General features: G+C 35.7%; 1 protein-coding gene across 1 annotated transcript in view; it reads left to right on the top strand.

The window, feature by feature from the left end:
- ZBBX (zinc finger B-box domain containing) overlaps nt 1-22,962 on the top strand; it is a 110,317-nt gene that overhangs the window by 11,054 nt on the left and 76,301 nt on the right. Inside the window, exons 3-7 of the mRNA XM_081235840.1 lie at nt 223-336; nt 2,972-3,062; nt 9,368-9,416; nt 10,286-10,395; nt 17,088-17,183. Coding sequence (XP_081091966.1) covers nt 223-336; nt 2,972-3,062; nt 9,368-9,416; nt 10,286-10,395; nt 17,088-17,183 — 460 coding nt within the window. The remainder of the gene's footprint in view (nt 1-222; nt 337-2,971; nt 3,063-9,367; nt 9,417-10,285; nt 10,396-17,087; nt 17,184-22,962) is intronic.

Raw genomic sequence — 22,962 nt, 5'->3', positions numbered from 1 at the left:
ACCTTGCTTCAGGAGAATATTAATTGAAGGCAAATGCTAACTTTAGAAACCATATTTCAAAGACTACAAAGGAAGTAGTTAAAATAGTTTTTCACATATTTATTATTCATAATTTTAATTAAGGGCAAACCATAATATAAACTTATTTTGCCTTTTATTTTTCTTTTTGGGGGGTTTGTTTGTTTACCCCAAATGAACATTTTGCATTTAAATCTTTTTCAGAAATGCTCAAGAACTGAGAATGGAGAAAGTGCAGTTAGAGTTGGAGAACAAAGAGGTGGAAAAAAAACTACGAGAATTCCAAACAACAAGGAGCAAAGGAAAGGAAGAAAGAGGGTGGGTGACATTTTTAGAGGATTTTAGAGGAATAAAATGAATTTTATTATAAACTGAAGTCCTTATGTCAAGAACTATTTTACATATTATTGTCATTCCAATGACTATCCATCCTGAATGAATCATTTCTGGCTTTCTCTGATGAACAAGCAATATTAAATTTCCCCTACTTTTTCTATTTGTGTCCCTTTCCTCTGAAACTTATTTGGTCTTACATGTTCTTATTTCTCTTGTTACATTCCTCTTCTGAACCAGTTATAGTCTGGAATGTTGAGGACAGCAATGCAGAACTTGCCCTTTGCTCCCATAAAATTGCCATCAATAAGAGATTGCCAGTTTATGTGTAGGGCATTTTTATTTATTAAAAGACTTGGGGGGCAGGGGTTAACATGCATATAGATAAGAATCATTCAGACCCTCACATATGTTTGAAATATTTTTAGCAAATGTGCTTTAGCTGAAATTTTATTAATGAGACTTCTCATTATGCTTGTATATCTGTACTAATTTTACTGAGCATTTTGCTTTGTTGTAAAAATAATACATAAATATAATTAAAATCAAGTATAACTGATAGTTATATAATGAAAATTATCTCTTCTTCACTTTAGGCTGACTTCCAGCCCATTTTGTAGTACCACTTTTAACAATTAAAATGTTTCTTCCCACAAATTTCTTGTCTCTGTACAAGCCTATGTATATATAAGTGTTTGAATGTGTGTGTGTGTAGGTTTGTATCTGAGATGTCTTTTACATTTTTCAAATGAGTTCATCTATAAAAGTCTGTGGATGGAGTCACATTCTACTTTTCTACTTGATATATCTTAGTGCTCTTGCCACGTCAGTGCACAGTGATCTCATTCTTTTAGTGGCTGCCTAGTATTTCTTTGTGTGGCTATAATAGCATTTATGTTTCATATCTTTATTAAGTTTTCAGTATTTTGTGATTATATATGCTGCCATGAATATGCTTCTACATATATTTTTGCTTACTTATATAAGAGTATCTATGGGATAAATTTCCACCCATGTAATTTTAGGTCAAAGTATATGGCAGTTTACATTTTGGTAGACATTGGAGAACTTCTTTCAAATAGGCTTCAAAAGTGTATAACTTTCTCCTACAGAGAATGAGTGGGCATATTTCATATGCTTTTGGTGGTACTAAATATTACCAGACTCTTTGTGTATTAAATTTGCTTTTGTTTAGTATTCAAAATGATGATTATCAAATATCTATAAAGTACCCTCTGAACCATTAAAGAAAATTCAAAGGTTTATTATAGTTTTAGTAATGTTTATCTTTAGAGATTAACTCTTTGAAAAAGTATTCATGAGCTATACACACAACCTTTCTAATAACCAGAGTATTGGTTTAATCAAAGTCATCTCAATGTAGTACATCCCAGGTGACAAAGTTTATTCTATATCTTGCTGCTCTTATCCTAATGATCCAATGGCCAGTTCTCTTTTTATATTGTGTTTTTTTGGTTTTTCCTTTTCTTTCTTTTTCTTATTTATTTATTTATTTTTTTTGCGGTATGCGAGCCTCTCACTGTTGTGGCCTCTCCCGTTGCGGAGCACAGGTGCGGGACGCGCAGGCTCAGTGGCCATGGCTCACGGGCCTAGGTGCTCCGCAGCATGTGGGATCTTCCCGGACTGGGGCACGAACCTGTGTCCCCTGCATCAGCAGGTGGACTCTCAACCACTGCGCCACCAGGAAGCCCTTTTATTTTTTTAAATCTTCACTAATTTGGATTTAGTTTAGGCTTCTCAGTGGATCATGAATATATCTGTGAATCAGAGTTCCTGAAATCAGCCCCCACGAGTAAGTTTTCATTAGTTGAGGAACCTTTTCTAGATGTTTTCAAAAATGTTCTAAAGATTGACTGGGTTTTCAGAATAGTTAAATGCCTTTCTAAGGTCACACAGATAGTAAATGTCACAGCCAGAATGAGAACCTGCCAGTCACTGGTCAGGAAGATGGAAAGTCCGGTTTTCCAATCTTGGTTTTATGATTTATTATTTCTGTGGCTTTGGGCAAGTTTTTCTCTCATTATTGTTTAAAATGGGAATTGGCCTCCCTGCTCTGTTGACTTCAAAAGATTTTGTGAGGCTGAAATAAAAGTGCTTTGAAAACTGTAAAACGAGACAGTTTGCCTTCTTTGCAAGTTCTGGTACCTTTTGCTGTGGGAGCTAATTTGAAGTCTTAATAAGGAATTCATCACATAGTAGATCTGCTGAATTCGGGGAGGTCTTGTTTTGCTTCCTTTTTCTCTTTACATTTGTGAACACTTAGCTTTTAAAACTGCATGACAATCTGTAAAATTTCCTATAAATCAGTAAAGCTATCTTTAGTCATTGTAAATGTCTAAAAAATGAAATTCTTCATCTATGTTTGGACATTTCACTTTTATTCATTTCTTCTCAAAAGTTCCAAATGTAATAGAGCTATATTTTAGAATTACTGAGGATATTGTGGCATTATTGATATTTCATTTTCATTTTGTGGTGGTCTGTTAAATGTTAACAACTGAATTTCCATTTTCTGAAACAGGGAAAATATATTTGTTTTCATTAAAAGGAGAAATATATTTAGTAATTACATTTTGTCTTCTGTTCATATATATTGAAGGTCAAGTGGATGTCACTGGAAATCTGGACAAGTGGGCAGATTGGGTAATCAATCATGCATGATGTCACAAAATAAAGGAAATGTTATTAAGGTAAGAAAATACCATTTGATTCTTAGGCAGTTTGCTGAGAAGATATAAATTATTTTTTCAGATCTTGCATTCCCTTCCATACTTAAGAAACTCCTATTCTTGTTTTAACAACTTTGCATGTTATTGGATTTCAATTATATTTTATGGGCTAATATGCAACTTTCACTATTCAGATATGTTTTTGTTTTTCATCTGAAAGTTGATTTTTAAAAATTAATTTTCAGGTGAATTTTCTAAACTGAATTTTTCCATTCAGTTCTGGTTTTAAGTATGTGAAATAGAACTATGTAGTTCTATATTAAGGTGAAAGCGAAATTATTTGATAAAACAAAGGACAGACTTTTTTCTGCCTTTTTATTATATCACATTTATTTAATGTATTTATGTTCTGCTTGAATAATAATTATTCATAAACTGTTGATTCTATATGTGAAGATACCCAAGGGAAAATGCTTTAAAATTTCCCAACTATAGAATTGCTTTATCTTTACTGTGTATTGTAAAATATAACATTACATAATGTTTAAGGTTAAAGGCAAATGAGTGTCCTTATGTAAAGAAAACTGTTTTGCTTCTGGATTCTTTAGTACAAAATCTGTGACTTTGTAAGTTTTAACTTATATAGCTTTTTCTTTTTTATATGCCTATTATTAAACTTTCATTGGGTCAGTTGGCATCTACAGACATCTTGGGACTTCTAACCTTTTTGGCTTAGAAAAGGCATTTTATTCTTTAGTGTCATTCTCTTACTGAGACATGTTTCTTTAATTTTTGCATTAAAAGTTTTATAATCCACTTTGCGTTTTTCATTATCTTTCTGAGACAGTGTTCCATACTTTAGATGTTGTTGTAAATATAATATATTAAAAGTGCTGACTCTTTGTGATTATTGATTTATTTATTCAGTAGAATTTATTAAGTGCCTTCTTTGTCTTATAGTGAATTATCCTTGTTCTCAAGAATATCCTTACCTAATGTAAAAGATTATGCACATATGAAAATATTTATAGGAAAAATCACTATATAATTTTTGCCATGTAGTGTATGAATCATTTGTGCTTGGGAAATAATAGTTTACCTCTACAAGTATTTGAGAGTGTACTAGATATATTTGTAAGGAAAAGTGATGAATAAGTCATAATGCCCATTCCCATAAACCTCATAATTGAGGATGAAAGCATGGGGGGTTGGGGAGTTACAGAATGTGGGAGTAGAAATAAGATAGGGCAGGAGGGTAGGAGGCCTGAATACCAGACTCAGGAGTGTTGACTTTTTCACTGGGTGAACAGAATTCCCTGACAACTTTGAAGCAGGAGAGTAGCAAGTTTAAGGTAATGATGTATGATGGTTGATCTTGTTAATATCCAGTGCATTTGAAGTTTATATAAATAGAGTATAGAGCAAATGATATTCAAACTCTTTTGATCATGTACCACTGCAATAAAGAATATATTTTGAGCATGGACTTTCTATCCATGAATTTTTTATTTGCTTATAAATATAATTTATTTATATACATACTAATTTACTAATATGTCATGTTCATTGTAAAACAAAATATGGAAATTAATCAAGGATGATATAAACATGAATAGATGCTTCTTTTCTTCTCTTTGATCTTTTCTGAGCTCCCTCAGGCATGCATACATGCTACTTTGGAGGCCACTGATATAGAAGCAGAGAGACTATTTACAAGTCTATTAAAAGGTCAGATGAGAAGAGTCTGAATGAGAACGTAGCAGAAGAAATATAAAGGAAACATGGACCCAAAACAGTGAGAAAGGAAAAGAAGTCAAATATATAACTGATATTCCAGGATGAATTGCTTAGGAGATAGAATAAATAAAGGAGCTGGAAAAAAAAGTTCTGGTGTTTAGATTTAAAGCTAGATAGTTGGCTTCCTCCTTCTCTCCCTCCCTTCTACCCTCCTTCTCTTACTTTCTTTTCCCAGCTTTATTGTATAATTGGCAAGTAAAATTGTAAGATATTTAAAGTGTACAACACGATGATTTGATATACATATACATTGTGAGTGAATTCCCTCTATCGAGTAATTAACACATCCATATTTACCTTGTTTTTTTTAATAAAAACATTTAAGTTCTACTCTCTTAGCAAATTTCAAAGATTTTAGAGTTTTGTTTGCATTCTCATGTGTTAGTTGAAGCTGAGAGAGTAAATGTGCTCCCTAAGAATTTATAAAAAGGATAAGAAAGGTGTAAAGGATAAAGGGCAGGTATGAAGGATAAAGCCCAGAGAATATGGAGGCAAAGAGAACTTGAATATTTATTCACTATCTGTTTTATACCAGTCAACAGTGCTTTTCCTGTTATATCTCACTAAGTGCTTATATCACTCTTAAGAGGCAGTTGCTATTTTTTCCAGTTCCACAAATGAAGTAATTTAACATCAAAAAAGTTAAATAACTTGCTCACGTCAAGGGTCAGGGCCAAGATTTGAAATGCAGGCTTTCAGGCTAGTTCTAAGATAATTTGCCAGCTCTCCAGTAAAGGGAGCCTGAGAAGAGAAATAATGGGAGAAATAGAGTCAAAGTAATGTAATGTAATGTAATGTTTCATAGGAGATGAAAGTAAAGGAGGACATTTTTAGAAAAAAAATGGAGAAGTCAACCTTGATTGATGTATTCATAATGAAAAAGTTGGGTTTAGTTTTAGCAGTGTTTCTCAACCGGGGGCAATTTTGTCCCCCAGGACACATTTGGCAATGTCTGGACACATTTTTAGTTATCACCACTGAGAGGGATTTTTTTTGGCTAATGGTGTGTAGTGGCTACAAGCCAGGGGTGCCGCTGAACATTCTACAATGCACTGGGCAGACCCCACAACAAAGAATTATTTGGCCTAAAATGTCAGTGGTACCAAGAACAAGAAACCCTTTGCTAGACTATATAGATTAAAATCCTGACTCATCTCATGAGCTTTGTGATTTTAGACAAATGACGTAACCTTTCTTGGGCTACTGTTACCATATTTGTAAACACGCATAACAGTACTTGCTGACTACTTCACAGAGTTTTGAGCAAGGTGTGAGATAATATGTATGAAACCAATTGTAATATTAACTGAAAATCACATTAAAATGTTTATTTATGGAGAATGAGAATTTTTAAAAGCAATATATTTGATTTGATGGTTGGATTGTTATCAGATGTAAAAATATATTTCAAGTGGTTGAAAAAGAAAGGCAGGTGGCAATGAGTAAAGGCTAAAGTTTCAGTAAACGTGAGAACAGAGGGTGATCTCTGAAGGCTTTAATAGGATCAAGGAGACTTTATGTATATAATACAAAAATATATAAACAAATACTATATATATAAATACTGTGTGTATATATATATATATATATATATATATATATATATATATAGAATCAGGGGGAAGATGTGAGCCAATCTGTAGCTGAGGGATAGATTCACTAGTGGAAGAAAGATTGAAGATTCAAATGAGAGAGGTGCCAGTTGCTGAGGGCTTTGAAGAGGTAGCTCCTTGAGGAGGGCCTGACCAAGGGAAGGAGGGCACATTTTCTCTGAGACAAGAAAAATGGAAGAGAAAACAAGTGGCAGTAAAGGTACATTTTTAGAGGTTGTTTTTGACAGGTGGTGAGGCAGGAAGCTATGGAAAAATAATAAGAGGAAGACCTTGACATTCTTAGTAAATTTGAAGGCAAGATCATCTGTTCAGATTAAGGAAAGGAAATGGAGTGGATCTGAGTTTTTTGGAATGGAGAAGATTTGGAGTAGCCAAATCATGTGAGAATCATGTTTGAGGTTTAGTAGCAAATGAATGAATGGATTGCTGAAGAGCCATAAGAGCCCACGGGGCTTATTCAGCATGGATTTGTAGGGGAGCCAGTTGCTATTATTTCATCACGATGGTTGGTAGATAATGGGAGGTCTAAGAGGAAGGAGGTAAGGAGATTGCGGTTTGCACTGAGAAACTCTGAGTTTGGGATTTTGAAAGTATAACCATTCAGATTGCTGCTTAGGTCTAAGGTTTGGTCATCATGGTCAGGTGGCTGAGGAGGCACTTAGATGTTCATAGTAGTCAGCATGTCGGAGGGTTTTCAGCATCAGGATGTCAGGTGAACATGGACAGTAAAGTCTCCACGATCATTACCCAGAAATGTGCTGGAGAGAAATACTGAACAGACTGCTGAGGTTTCAGGTGGAAGAGGATCCTGGGTATTGATAAAGGCAGTAAGTGGATGGTGGGGACCTTCAGTAGAGGCAACTTCGCCTAATGGTGAGAGCGGAAGAGTATTCTGGAAGCAGCACTGGGGAACAAACAGGGAAAACATTTTCCTTCTCTCCTGGTGAGTGAAAGGGGGTAGAAATGGAGCTCTTTCCTCTGGAGAGTTCTGTGGAGAAGGTTGTGTGTGAGGAAAGGTGGGTCCAGTTACTGTGAACTTTTGGAAGAGATATTTTAAGGAAATTTTTAAGGCATAAGATAGTTAAAGGACTCTTTAATAAGGACTTCATGGAAGGGCAGAGCAGCCTGGACGGAAGGACAAGTAGTGGAGAATGGCAAAGGTTGAGTAGCTAATTGGATTGAGAATGAGGATATTGAAAAGGTGGCTTGTGGAAGGAGTGTGGGCCCAGCACGGTGGATTAGGACATTAGTGGCAGGATGGAGGCATTTGTGAATGCCAGCGAGGCCGATGAATACAACGTAGTCTGACCCCAAGGGCCCAGATGATATATCTGTGTGGTAGAGACACTAAGCTGCCCTGACTCCTGATAGGACCCCTTCAGCATCTCCTGGTGGAGTCATAAGTGGGTTAATAAGGTATAGGCTTCAGTATATTGAATTCCTGGTGTTTTATATATACACACATATGCATATCCATATCCATATATCTTTATGGTATTTGCCTGTGTGTGTGTGTATCCCTGGTCCAACCCTACTCCACCCTCATCTCTTTCCCCAACAGATAAAAATCAGATTTAGGAGGAAATTCTATTTGCCTAAAAATAGTAAGCTAGCAGTTTGTTCATTGAAATATTTGTATGCAGTTTGATTCATTGGAAGTAAATATGGCTATATTCATAGAGCAGAAAAATATTATTCACAATAACAAGAACAAAGTATAACATGTCCCTAATAATGAATTCATTTTGCTTTGGTATATGCATTCTGCCCAGGTAGCCTATAAACACATAGATCATGTTGCAATTCAGATGTATCATTAAGGTAATAGTATTGCATAATTTGGTTATAAAAAATAGGATTAAATTATCTGCAACTTGTACAACACTGCCAGTTTAAAAATAAAAGTGTGGTTCACATAAAAACTGATTATTTCAATTCTATTTTCTTGTCTGCTGTGTTTGGTACATAGCATCTGAGCAGCTCCTTAAAGAATGGGAACAAACAAATACCCTTTTGAAGCAAAACCACTAGATTCACTGAAAATAATTAGGCCTAAATTTTCAAAGATGACTGCAGTTGGTACAACCATAGACATAGAGGCAACCATTATTCTCATATTCTTATGTACAAATTGGGCAATTGAGCATGAAAACAGAAAATTGAAAATGAGGCATGAATCGACAGTGTGTGTGTAAGTGTGCGCCATGCTCCGTGAATGTCTGTGTACTTCAGATGTTGGTTTTAATAAGACCAAGGCAAGTATGTGCAATTGGCGAGTCTGTTTCGTTTCTTAAGCTCTTAAGATCCAAGGATTTTAAGTGATCATTTATTTGAAATACCTATCCATAATTGTTACTTACTCAATTTTTTTGGCTACAGCTTGGGAAAGTCAGGGATCACAAATAATATATTTGAAGGTTATGCCTATGACACTTAAATATGTGGTTCTCTAATTTGGGCAATTAAGATAATAATATTAGCTTCTACAGTTATGTGAGCAGAATAGCTTAGTCAGAATTCAGCTTAGATTCAGTCTACACAAATATTAGGCTTTGTGTGTTTCAGAAAGATCAGAGATAGAAAAGGCTTACTGAGCCTTTACAATATTTGAATGCTAGTGCTTTCCTAAAATCATTTCATGGTGATATGCAATTTTTGTTTAAGGATAATTTGTGACATGTTTTTTTTAAAAAACTGGTTTATATATATTTCCAAAATATATTTTTCTTTTATGAATTTTCTCTTGATTTAATTAAAATTCCTATATATGCATTAAAGATCTCATATTATTCTTTCAAAATGTTTGTTTTGTTCAAGATGTACCAAAATGTTATGGCTTTGTAATATTTTTATTAGTAACTTAAACTTTATTTGAGTTTGTATACCTGACATACAATATCTATTTTATTAATACAGCTTTCTGCTGGAAAAGTGAAGTTAAAATTACTGAAGGAGCAGCTTCAAGGTAAACAGTTTACCACTGTATTATTAGATGCTGAAGGTATAATTTCTTTTTTTTACATTTGAATTACATAGAAAATTTAAGTGCTAGAACTGTTCATGCAGCATAAAGATTCTAAACCCAAAAATGGTGACTCTTTATCTTTGATACTCAAAATATATTTTGTCTGTATTTTGGGGAGGGGTGCTTATTTTATGTCAAACATCAACTTAGGATATGATCATAATAATAGTATTTTTGAAAAGTGAGGACTTTCATAGCATTGTTCCTTAAACTCTAGGAAGAAAATGTTAGCAGTATAAAATTATAGATTGAAATTTTACTCTGGGAAATTAAAAGAATATTGAAAATTGCTTTATATTTTAATACATTATTTGAAAACAGCAAAAAACAAATCAATTTTGAATTTACAGTAATTCTAAAAGAAATAAGATTTTTAAAATAGGGGATAAACATTTAATTTGGATAGTTAAGATAATTTGATAGAACAAATTATAGAAATATATATAACATTTATTATAGAAGTTGTTCTGTGTGGGCCTTAGTTTGATCCAGAGATGGGGCAGAACGCTATGGGAATTCTATCCAAAGCATAGTTTTTAACATTCTGTAATTTTACATGTCCAGTTCAACTGAGTTTACAGCAGAATGGATATGGGTGGATATGTGGGGCCCTGTGGTCACAGGGGGTGGGAGGGGGACTGTGGGCTCCCTAGTCTACTGGGAAGATTAGACTTGGCTACATGCCATTCTCATTGGGCAACTAATATTTATATACTGTTTGAGAATTTAGAAATGTGCATAATTTCCTTTATCAATCAGAAAACTGAACATCGTATTTTAACGTGATTGGTCTTTTTTTTCCCTTTCAGAGCCAGTGAAACAACCATCTAATTATAAAATGGCAAATTCTTCTGAACATGAAAAACCCAAGATAAAATGGAAGGTTTGTGGGCAGTGTGAGAACAAAGCCGCTCTGCTAGTACGTACACTGGAATAAGATCAGACTTTCACATGGGCTCATACACCTGTCCTGACTTAACCTGCTTGGTAGACATGTCTCTTCCTTCATGACCATTACTAAGGGTGAAGTGTGCAGGCTGCCAGGAAAGGCCGATGCTACACGATACCCTGAATCTCATCATCTCATTCTTGTTTAAAGACACCACCTAACTTTTGTCCTCTCTCCCTTGGATTGTGCCTATCAGCACAAGAACATGCTGCAGTATTTCTCGAACCAAAACTGGAACAGAAATTCTTCTTTGATCCCCACATCTCCCCCTGTACCCCTTTTAGTAACATTTCTAAAGAGTTGTCTACACTTGCTGTCATCACATTATCTCCTCCTATTCTCTCTCTCTCTCTTTATTTTTATCGAGGTATAATTTACCTACTGCGAAATGGACAAATCTTAAATGTATACACCCCCATCAAGATAATAGAATACCCCAGAAGGTTCCCTTGCGCCTTTTCCAATTAACTCCCACTACAAAGCCAACTACTATTCTGATTTTTAGCAGCATACATGTAGTGGTGCTAAACCTATTGAAATTTATATAAATGGAATCGTATGGTATGTATTTTTCTGTGTAGGGCTCTGTTGTTTTTCTGTATTCTTGACCCCTTAATGTTGGAGTGCCAGAGGGCTTAGTCCTCAGGCTTCTTCTCTAGTCTGTTTATACTTGTTCTTTAGGTAGTTTCATCTACTCTCTTGGCTTTAAAGGCCATCTTTATTTTGATGGTTCCCAAATTTACATCTTTAACTCATATCTCTCCCCTGAACTTTCAACTCAGACTGCCTAATCAACACTTCTACTTGGATGTCTAACCAAAATCATTAATTTAGTGTGTTCAAAATTAAACTCTTAATATTTACCCATCAAATTTTCTCCCCACAAGGTCTCCTCATACCAATAAAGGTCAACTCAAACATTACCTGTCCTGACAGCTCTTTATAAAATAGCAACAGCTGAGATGACTATAGTTTTGTGAAGCTGCCTCATTCATCTACATAACATTTATCACCCTTTAGTGTATGTTTATTTGTTTATTTTCTACTCACCCACAATGTAAATTTCATGAGCTTAGGGATTTACTTTTGTTCCCTGCTGTGTGCTTACCACCTTGAATTATGCCTGCAGTTTAATAGGTACTCAACAAATGTTTGTTGAATGAGTCATTTCTTTAAAGCCTTTCTGTTATTGAAAACACTGTTATCATTGAAACTAACTGAAAGGAAGATATCCAATGTATTTAGCAATTAAAATATTATACAGGGCTTCCCTGGTGGCGCAGTGGTTGGGAGTCCGCCTGCCGATGCAGGGGACACGGGTTCGTGCCCCGGTCCAGGAAGATCCCACATGCCGTGGAGTGGCTGGGCCTGTGAGCCATGGCCGCTGAGCCTGCGCGTCCGGAGCCTGTGCTCCGCAATGGGAGAGGCCACAACAGTGAGAGGCCCGTGTACCACCAAAAAAAAAAAAAAAAAAAAATTATACATACCTAGGAAGCAGTTTTCCCCCAAAGAATTTAATGATTATAATGAATGTTTGTGGATCACTATAACTAATATTTATTAAATTTCAGAGAATTTAGTTATAATCACTTCTGGTTTAAGATTGTATTACTAGCCTTATTTCATGGCAGTTTTAACTGAACTCAGAGAGTTACAGTGCTTTAAGTCTAATAAAGCACTAATAATATTAAATGGAAAACCCTGTCTCTTGGTATAATGCTCTTACTTTTACATCATACATCATACTACTTTTCTCCTTACTTGATATGTTGGTGGAATTTTAACAAGTTATACCTATCCAGAAAAGTTTAGAAAATATAAACAAATGCTAATATTCCTGAAGTTTGAAGTATGAAAGCTAAAAGGGTCTTATGGCAGAATTGAATTGTTGCAGTCCACTGTTCGTGATCTGAAAAATCATAGGAGCTATGAGTCAATATTTCTTATTAATCCTCTTCCATGTTGAGCACTTTTTAAAGGCCATGGAATTCAAACAATATGGCATATGTAGATAAGATTTGACTTGGAAATAAAGGATCTGTTTTTCCAGAGAGAAGGGAAAGCAAGCAAAGGACATTCCCAGACAATATAAATGACATGTGCCTTGGCTGGAAAGCAGATGAGAGTGATGAAGTGTGCAGTGATTACAAAACTGATTTGCCTGAAAACTGTTGTAAATAGAAGTCAGGGTTTAGGCCCTAACCATTCTTAAAGAATTTACTAAGATTTTAAGAAAGGATGTTCTTTGATTTGAAATGAAAATAATATCCCATGATACTTGTTAAAAGCACAAAAATTATTTAAAAATTCAAGCTCGGTAGATGTAATGAACTCTATAGTGTTGAACTCTGAGGTTACCTTGTGTTCTTAGCTTCCATCATTCTAGATGGTCATGCTGACTGGATAATCAGAGTCAACCTTTCTATATCTTATGACAGGACCTTAATCAGGGAAAATTGTACAGGGATGGGAGGTGGGGAGTAAGAGCTTACATTTTGGGGGTTTGAATATCAACTTTACCTGTTGTTAGCTATGTGAACTTCAGCAAATGACTTAATTCTTTTGTTTCTGTCTTCTCATTTGTAAAATGGGACAAAACGGGTAACAGTAGTATAACGACCTCAAAGTTAATGAGGATAATGGTTACTGCATGTGAAGTATTTAGCATTGTGCCTAGCACATTGAGAAGAGATAGTAAATTGTATGCCTTTTGTTGTTGGCACATTTTATATATGTTGCATTCATATATGTTGGTGGTAAAAATAAAACCCCAAATTTGCAGATTTCTTATTTTTAAAAGAAATTCCAGTGGCTTTAGGCTGTTTCTACATAACAAAAGTGAAATGGATAGTTAAAAATTACATATTAATTTGGCAAATGTGGATAATTTAATTAAACTCAGACGGATTCTGAAGGCTTAGCATAAGTGATCTAGCCTTGAACAAATTAAAAAGATATTTGCTAAAACAGTACTTTAGTATTCCATCGTCAAAGAAGCATCTGTGGTGGAATGGCGTCCTTATCTACATTTTTAGTATGTTCCTGCCAGTTATACAAACTACCTAAAAAGATTTTCCAGTTGGCGGTCATTTTAACCCAATTTAAATCCAAATATGCTTGTATAACAAAATATATAAGCTTACTCTGTGACTCCAGCTTTGATCTTCCAGTATAACATCCGTTTGACTACTTTCATTGAAAGTCTATTGTTAGCAAATATTTGGCTTAGAATTATATGCTGAAACTGACTCTCAGTCCTCTATATTACATTGTAAAAATGGTGCCGAACATTTATGAGAAATTCATTAAAATATTAGCTGACATGTTGTAGAATACATTTTGAAGTCTACGTTAATACAATAATACTTCCATATGTGTATGTGAAATTATAGCTTTTAATTTTTCACTTAAAAATTATGGATTTAGATTATGTTTGTATCATCATTTCTCTAAGAGACTATAGCTCTTGAAACAGGAGTTGAAAGGCTAGGATTAATTCCCATACTAGGGATAGTATTTATTTTTCTTCCACTAAAATTATAAATCCAGTTCTGTGTAGCTATAATCACATTTGAAAAATACATTTGGATTTTGATAAATACCAGACCATGCAATCATTTGACATTTTGGATTTATTTTATTGCAGATTTTATGAAGGTTTTCTAATAAATGATTAATACTGAAATTAATGGTCAATGATTATTACTAATGTGGGTCTTGAGTAAGAGCTTAAGCTTTGAATCAGACTCTGGGGTTGAAATCCTGACTCCGTTAGCTGTATGACTGGACAAATTCTCAATCATTATGTTCCTTTGTTGCCTCATCTTCACAATGGAGGTACAATGGTCATGCTAACCTTATGGGGTTATTGTGAGAATTAAATGAGATGGAACATACGAAACTCTTAGAACAATGAGTAAGTGCTCCCTGAATGTTGTGGATATTGTTATTGTTATTTGACCCTTCCTTTTTAGTTTCAGTTTAGTTATGTACCACTTCCTACTCTTTTAACCTATTTTTGGAGTGTTGTCCTAATCATTTCATATTTAATAAACATGGCTACATTATTGTAGGTAACTGCATCATCATGTGGGAACTTGCAATACAATTTTAAAAAATTAATGGACTCTTACTGGGTTTTATTTAATTTTTATTGAAGTATAGTTGAGTTACAATGTTGTGTTAATTTCAGGTACACAGCAAAGATATATATATATATGTATATATATTCTTTTTTAAAAAATTAATTTATTTTTGGCTGTGTTGGGTCTTCGTTTCTGTGCGAGGGCTGTCTCTAGTTGCGGCAAGTGGGAGCCACTCTTCATCGCGGTGCACGGGCCTCTCACTAACGCGGCCTCTACCGTTGCGGAGCACAGGCTCCAGACGCGCAGGCTCAGTAGTTGTGGCTCACGGGCCCAGTTGCTCCGCGGCATGTGGGATCTTCCCAGACCAGGGCTTGAACCCGTGTCCCCTGCATTGGCAGGCAGATTCTCAACCACTGCGCCACCAGGGAAGCCCTGTATATATACTCTTTCAGATTATTTTCCCTTATAGGTTATTAAAAATATTGAGAATAGTTCTCTGTGCTATACAGTAGGTCCTTGTTGGTTATCTATTTTATATATAGTAGTGTGTATCTGTTAATCCCAAACTCCTAATTTATACGCCTCTAAGTTTAGTCTCCTTTTCTTCATCCAGTACACTCTAGTGCCTTCTTACTCCCTGTGTGGTCTGCACTCAGCAGCTGCATGGGCATCACCTGGGATCTTGTTAGAATGCAGTATCTTGGGTCCCATTCCAGACTTCCCAAACCAGCGTGTGCACTGTAAGGAAATCCCAGGAGATTTGTATGCATGGTACAGTTTGAGAAGTGTCACTGAATTGCGCATCAGGTCACCAGTGACCCGTACAAGGCAGAAGAACCTGGTCTGTCTCTCCCCAGTCTGCCCCAGCTGCTTTATGCTTATTATACCCTGAGAGAGGGGAGAGGAAGGAGGGGGAGAAGGGTGGTGGGTACCCTAAACGGGGAGGAAATGAAAGAGAGCTAAAGGGAGTGTGAGCTCCTTGGCACAGACTTTCTGACACTCTCTCTCCAGGCCTCATGCTTTCTTATTTGTACTACTGGATGTTCTCAACCTAGGCCAAACTCAAGAAAAGGGGGGCTACTAGCCATTTGCACTATTTTTTATCATACTGTAAAGGGTGTTAGAGTGGCTGTACGTCTGCACAGTAGTAATTACTCTTGCAGTAAAAATTCCATTTCCTTTTCTCACTTTCACCCTTGCTTGGCACCATCACAGGTAGAGGTATATCACATTTTCCAACTTATCCGCAAATTTAAAGAATGACATTTTAGCACCATAGAGAACTTGCGAGACAAATATACACTTGTCTGTAATCATTTCACCAGTCATAAACATTGCTGACATGTTGATGAAGATCCATCCAGTTTTTTTTCTTATACTTTTTTTCCTTTGAGGAATCTTCTAAGAATGCTTTTAAAACCACATTTTGAGAATCACCAGTGAAGTAGTGCCGTTCAAAGAAGACTGTGGGGAATTTTTTTTTAAATTGTTTTTCTCGTCTTATAAGCAATATAATTTTTTTTTGCTTTATAACAAATTTAATCAGTTATACATATACATATGTTCCCATATCCCCTCCCTTTTGCGTCTCCCTCCCACCCTCCCTATCTCACCCCTCCAGGCGGTCACAAAGCACCGAGCTGATCTCCCTGTGCTATGTGGCTGCTTCCCACTAGCTATCTACCTTACGTTTGGTAGTGTATATATGTCCATGCCGCTCTTTCACTTTGTCACAGCTTACCCTTCCCCCTCCCCATATCCTCAAGTCCATTCTCTAATAGGTCTGTGTCTTTATTCCTGTCTTACCCCTATGTTCTTCATGACATTTTTTTTTCTTAAATTCCATATATATGTGTCAGCATACAGTATTTGTCTTTCTCTTTCTGACTTACTTCACTCTGTATGACAGACTCTAGGTCCATCCACCTCATTACAAATAGCTCAATTTCATTTCTTTTTATGGCTGAGTAATATTCCATTGTATATATGTGCCACATCTTCTTTACCCATTCATCTGATGATGGACACTTAGGTTGTTTCCATCTCCGGGCTATTGTAAATAGGGCTGCTATGAACATTTTGGTACATGTCTCTTTTTGAATTATGGTTTTCACTGTGGGGAATTTTGGACACAAATAGTATACACATCCTTTGAAACTAATTGTGTCATGTAAATCCATACAGAAAGATAAAAGAACTCATAATGAAATAGTTTTGACCCAGAGATATTGCTGTTAATTTTTACCAGGTTAAGAAGTTTGATCTGAGGTTGCCACTTTTTTAGTGATTTATTCAGAAATTGTACATACATACATGCACCTAACACATATATCTAAAACCTACTTACAGCTATTATATTTATTTTGCTATGAGAGTAATTAAAATTTACAAGTTAATTTTTTTCAAAGTTACATCTTAACTGGGACAAATGTTGTCCCGTTTCCTTGGGCTTCTCAATTCTGCTGACATCTAGGTGTGTAATTGGAGAAGTAAAGATGAGAGCAATGAATTTTTTATGCAAGTATTTTCTCAAAGTCATATTTTATAAGATTGTGTGATTTTTCAATATCTTTTAAGGTATGCCTGGAATGTGGAGAAGATTATTGTTCAGGATGCTTTGCTAAAATTCATCAAAAGGGGGCACTGAAACTCCACAGAACAACTCTTTTACAGGTATGACTTTTTAAAACTCTTTACTTGTAGTGTATTTATAAAATGTTTCAACACAAAGACATATAAAACATGTTTAATTGACTAGAATTTAGGATGATTTGCATTAATTGGAAAATTCTATTATCTACAGTCTTTACATATAACTTAAAATTATTTTACTGAATGCTAATCTGGATTTTATTTTGCTGTTTAAACTGTGCTTTAATATAGCTCCTGGAACACTTAGCTTGATTAGAGTTTTTACATTACACATTCTATCTGTGAACTTGACATTTAAAAATTAGACAATATCTTTATCTGTTGTGGTTTCATACGAACACATGATTTGTTTTAAGTATTACTTCTATCTAGTTTATAAATAGAAATCTTTTTTTTCTTCTCATGTTTATTTTTAAAAAATTTGTCTTTTATTTGTCCTCCCCCACTATTTTTTAAATAAGCTTATCTTTCAGGTTTCTACTTTTCCTCCTACATATCACAAACTTTTATTTATCCTCATATAGTTGTTGTTTTTTGAAATGCCTAAACTCAAACCCTGTCAGATGGCTTTAAGATTCTAATACTTAAACAATAAATATGGTTAAATATTGATATAACATTATACCAGTTACGTTTGATGATGCATTGTTTTGTCATAGATTTCATTCATTGTGCAGGGTCAGTGCTAGGCAGTGACCCTACACAGATGAATAACACTAGGATCCTCCTCTTAAGGACCTGGAAATAAAAGTGAGAGTCGAGTACCTTGTATAATGGATTGAAGGATTAAATATTATCTTGTAAATTTTAATATTGATATTATCTGTATTTATAAAGATTACTGGTAGACTTCAATCATTACATGTTGCTTTAACATATATAAATATTGGTAGCTCTCACAGATGCTGATGACCCACGTCATGATAACCGCAAAGCATAAAACTGACCTTACTTTTTTTTTTTTTTTTTTTTTGTGGTACGCGGGCCCCTCACCGCTGTGGCCTCTCCCGCCACGGAGCACAGGCTCCGGACGCGCAGGCCCAGCGGCCATGGTGCATGGGCCCAGCCGCTCCGCGGCATGTGGGATCCTCCCGGACCGGGGCACGAACCCGTGTGCCCTGCACTGGCAGGCAGACTCCCAACCACTGCGCCACCAGGGAAGCCCTGACCTTACTTTTTTATCGGTATTTACCGAAGTCTGTTAACTTTTGAGTGGCTAGTCAGTGTTTAGAGCCTTCTGGCAGAAGTGATGGAGGGAAAACAAAAAGAAATCCACCAACTACTCCCCTGCCTCAGGAAGTATCCTAAGACTGGACAGTCATAGGAAATGAAAATTAATGTATACAAAAGTGAGTGTAATTGTTAATATGCAAATAATAGAGAATTTAACTAAAGGCACTCCATTGTAAGGGTAAGGAGTGTAATTATCCCACTGTGAATTCTTGTCAGAATTTTCCATTCAGTGATTTATTCAGCACATTTTCTGAATTACCGCTCAGTGAATTTAGGCACTGTGCTAGCTGGTGTGGAGGGTACAAAGAAGAATCAGACATGGCTCCTTCCCTCAACTTCAGTATTTGACCTTCAAGATTTATCTAAGTCTGATTCTCTTTTCTCTCTCCCTTCCTTCCCCTCTCTCTTCCAGACCTCTGTCCCTTTCTGCTTCTCTCTCTCAGTCCTCCCCCCTGCCCACATTCAATTTCAAAACACAGTCAGACTTTGCCATGATATGGTTTATTGTAATCCAGAGGCAGATATGACATGGGTCAAATCATGCTTACTAAAAGTAATGTGACATAGCATATGTATAGTAAACGTTGAGTTTTTCTATTCCATGTCATTAAAATGGATATATTCGATATCTTAACATAGAAGAACATGATTTTTGTAAATTATATTCTTATAAAATTCTAAGTGTGGAATTGATGCTGAAGTGAGAGAATTAATACTTACTGAGTATAAGCTTCATCTCATCCCAGCATCACATTTTCTAGTTTTGGTTGCAGGGAAGGAAAGGTTGGTAAGCCAGAAATAGCAGAATGGTATTTAAGTTCCTAGTGAATTTCTAATTGTAGAAGATGCATTCATCTCTAGAAATTAACATAAATGAATTTCATAATATGTATACAAATCAAAGAGCATAGCAAGTAATAATGAATCCTTGAGAGTTTTTTTCAAATACAGGGATTCTCTTATGTATATATTTTAAAGTTAAATAATGATAAATAACTATATATCTTCTATATTTATGTTACTCCTCTGGATTGCCCTCTAGTCTGTGGAGACCAAAGTTGCTACTTAGTGCTATCTTGAGGATTTTCCTGAGAATTTCATTGTCTGCTGGGGAAGTCAGATTGTGAGGCTGACCCTTAGAAAAGAGCAAACAGAGACCACCTGTATTGGGAGCTAAACATACATGGTTACTACTCTCTTTGTATATAACATCATTTTATGTACCCAGATTGCTAAGTAATGAAATACTTTGAAGGAGTGATCTTTTTTTGGATAATTCAAGTAAATTTGACCCTTTATTTTATTCAACTAAAATTTTAAAATAAAAAAAAGTTTTTTTTAAAGGAAGCTATTTCAGAATATATAACCTACTCCCTCCGATCTTAGTAGTGTACAGTGGACAGAGTCTCACTATATACTGACGACTCCTGCCCATTACGTTGACCAGTAGCTGTTATAACAGTTAATAGGAGGTCTCAGCTAGCTGATGTAATGTATGTTGCTACACATTCATCCTCAGAGATTTGCTCTTCCGGTTAGTACTTTATTTTTGCTCCTCTATCATGGCCTTACCCATTCTCTGCCATCCCATCTTGAATTTAATCCATTGTGCCATTAGCTATATGCCATTTTCTTATTATTTCTGTGCACTATTTAGCCCTTTTTTTTTTTTTTCAGTCATCTTGCTTTTTTTCTTCTTGTTTCCATCATTCTTCCCTGTGCATTAAGGTAAGGTTCTTGATGCTGTTGTATCTTGGCCTGATGGCCATTGTTCAGCAGCGAGTGGATACCTCTTTCTGTTTCGCTCTTATTAACCAGCCATAGCATTTTTAGTTTTCCACCACTTTGGTAACTGTTAAAGTCATGAGATTTTTTTTTTGTACACCTAAAACTTTATAATATTGTAGAGCAACTGTATCTCAATTTTAAAAATATGCAAACTGTGAAGACAAAGAAAAAGAAGTCATGAGATTTTTTTTTGTTGACTGTTGAATTCATACCTAATCTGAGAAGTTAGAGTAGACATCCTATATCTGATATTAAGCATTACTATATAAAAAGCAAGCATTCTAGGCTAATGATTGCTATACTTTATATTATTTAACCTATGTTGGCATTTCTGGTTATTAGGAAGAATAGCTTATTTTGAGTGTTGTTAATCATTTCAACCCCCAGCCTACATACCAGTAAGTCTTTACAAAGTTCACAGTCAGTAAGGACCATTTTGTCCTGGCATATCTTGTTTCACTTAAGAGATAAATCCCTGAAAAATTGAAGACAAACTATTACCATTTCCATGTTGACTAACATAATTTCAAAGGGTCTTTCTTTTTATTTATGATTGATTAATACTTGGAAGTGATTTCAGCACAAGTTTTTTTTTTTTTAACCTTCTCTAACCTCTGTGAAATAGTTAATTATCTGCAAAATGATGTGTAAATTCATGAGGGGAATTACTAAGGATGAAAATTCTACTTCTGTATTTAGAATGATTTTCAACACTAAAGGTAAAACAAAAGGGTTTTTCACTTGGTAAGCCTCACATTGGTGAAAAATAAGGCCTCAATATATCAGGAATTCGTATTTCCTTTTAACAACAAAAGATCAAAGAAGAGACAAGGTTAATCAGAGATAAGGGAAAACGGGGTGTGGGGGGGAACAAACAAAAGGCATTTCATTGTGAAGTATGACATGCGCAAGGGGAGGCTGGATTAAGAAAATCATTAATAGATTCTGGAATATATATTTTCTTAATTAGAATGGAGATTTTCTTAACTGGAAAGGAGAGACCTTGGGAAGAGGGGTGGTTAGTAATGAGAGAAGAGATAACTGAGGTGGAATTTCTATGTTTTCCAATATGAGGCATCTATATGCAGCCTCTTCACTTTTTTATCTACGAAGTAAGGTATACCTACATAAATATGGATTATAAGTGGGAATATTTGTTTGCTTGACCATACCTACAGGAAAATAATTACCAGGCAGAACCTCAGTTGTCATAATACTATTTATGCTTTCTGACTTTGGTAGAAAAATGATAGATTTTTTTTCTTTCACTTGACAATGACCAGTATCAGCTTTTAGGCTCACACTACCATTATTCTGTTAATGTTCAGGATAATACAGTAATTTTATGCCATAGCTGGTCATTTGGATAATATCGTGGTTGCTTACTTGGATGATCCTAATCTACCCGTTTTAAATGATGTGTACACACATAATGTAGATACTATGTGTGCCACCCAGATCTTCCTCCTTAGAAATGAGATACTCACTACCCTAGCTGCCTGGAATGTTGCCTGCATTTGTATCATAGTTGAGTCTCTCCCCTGGAATTGCCTTTGCCCAAAGAGAACTGCCACCTTCAAGCCTACACTCCATCCCTGTAGGCAGCCCATCCTTTGGGCCAATATCTGGTCTATGTTAGGGTACAAATTCCCAGCTACGTCTTGCCTCAATTGGGGACAACTCTGATGGACCATCACAGCTCCTCCCTTGGGATTGGCAATTGCATCAAATTCAACTCTCTTCTTTGCCCAGTTCTGCTTCCTTCACTCGCCCACAGGTGTTCTTCTCAGAGAACTCCCCAGTAAAAGTGAGGCAGGCAAATCTCAGAATTTGTTTCTTGGCCAACCTGACTTGTGACAATATGTAATTCAGAATGAGATTACAGTATAGATAATTGTTGGCCAGTTTTAGAGTGTACTGCAATTTTTGAAGGGCAATATATAACATCTCTTTCTTCACTTTCCATGTTCTAAACCAATTGAGAAATAGGTATTAGAGTCAGAAGGTAGAAATCAAAATATCAGTTTTATTATTGATACAATCAGAATTGGTGGTTGTAGCATGGGTATTCAGACAGATCAGCTTCCTGATATTTCCTGGAACTGAACTTTTTGCCCTCCCCACCCCCCACCCCAATGTTATAGACTTTTCCCTTTGACAGGGCAGGACCTACCCAGAAAAACTCCTTAATGGAGATCTAGACTGGAATACATCCCTCTCTGGACAGGTAACCCTTGGAGAACCCAGAAAGGGCAGAGGTCAGCACACTCACTTTCTTCTCTCAAAGTCTCACAAATAAGATAGAAATATAAGGATGGGGAGTAAATGTTCCCTCAAAAAGGAATTACCATAAATTCACATGATTTTAGAGTCTAGGTAATGTCAATATCCTAAAAAATTTATAAATTTGCTATTTATAAATATTAGTATTACACATAAGAAAAAATAAAATATTTAAAATATATATAAACAACTGAGTATTGGCATGCTTTTCTTTCTTAAATATAAATAATTCTTTATGATTCAATATGATTATAACTTTGAACTTCTGTCAAAGGATTTTTTTTTTTTTTTTTTTTTTTTTTTGCGGCACGCGGGCCTCTCACTGCTGTGGCCTCTCCCGTTGCGGAGCACAGGCTCCGGATGCACAGGCTCAGCGGCCATGGCTCACGGGCCCAGCCGCTCCGCGGCATGTGGGATCCTCTCGGACCGCGGCACGAACCCGTGTCCCCTGCATCGGCAGGCAGACTCTCAACCACTGTGCCACCAGGGAAGCCCT

This window comes from Mesoplodon bidens, assembly GCF_964165515.1.
Source record: "Mesoplodon bidens genome assembly, chromosome: 5".
Classification (NCBI taxonomy): domain Eukaryota; kingdom Metazoa; phylum Chordata; class Mammalia; order Artiodactyla; family Ziphiidae; genus Mesoplodon; species Mesoplodon bidens.
Note: the sequence above shows the minus strand (reverse complement) of the source record. Positions and strands in the feature narration are given on the sequence as shown.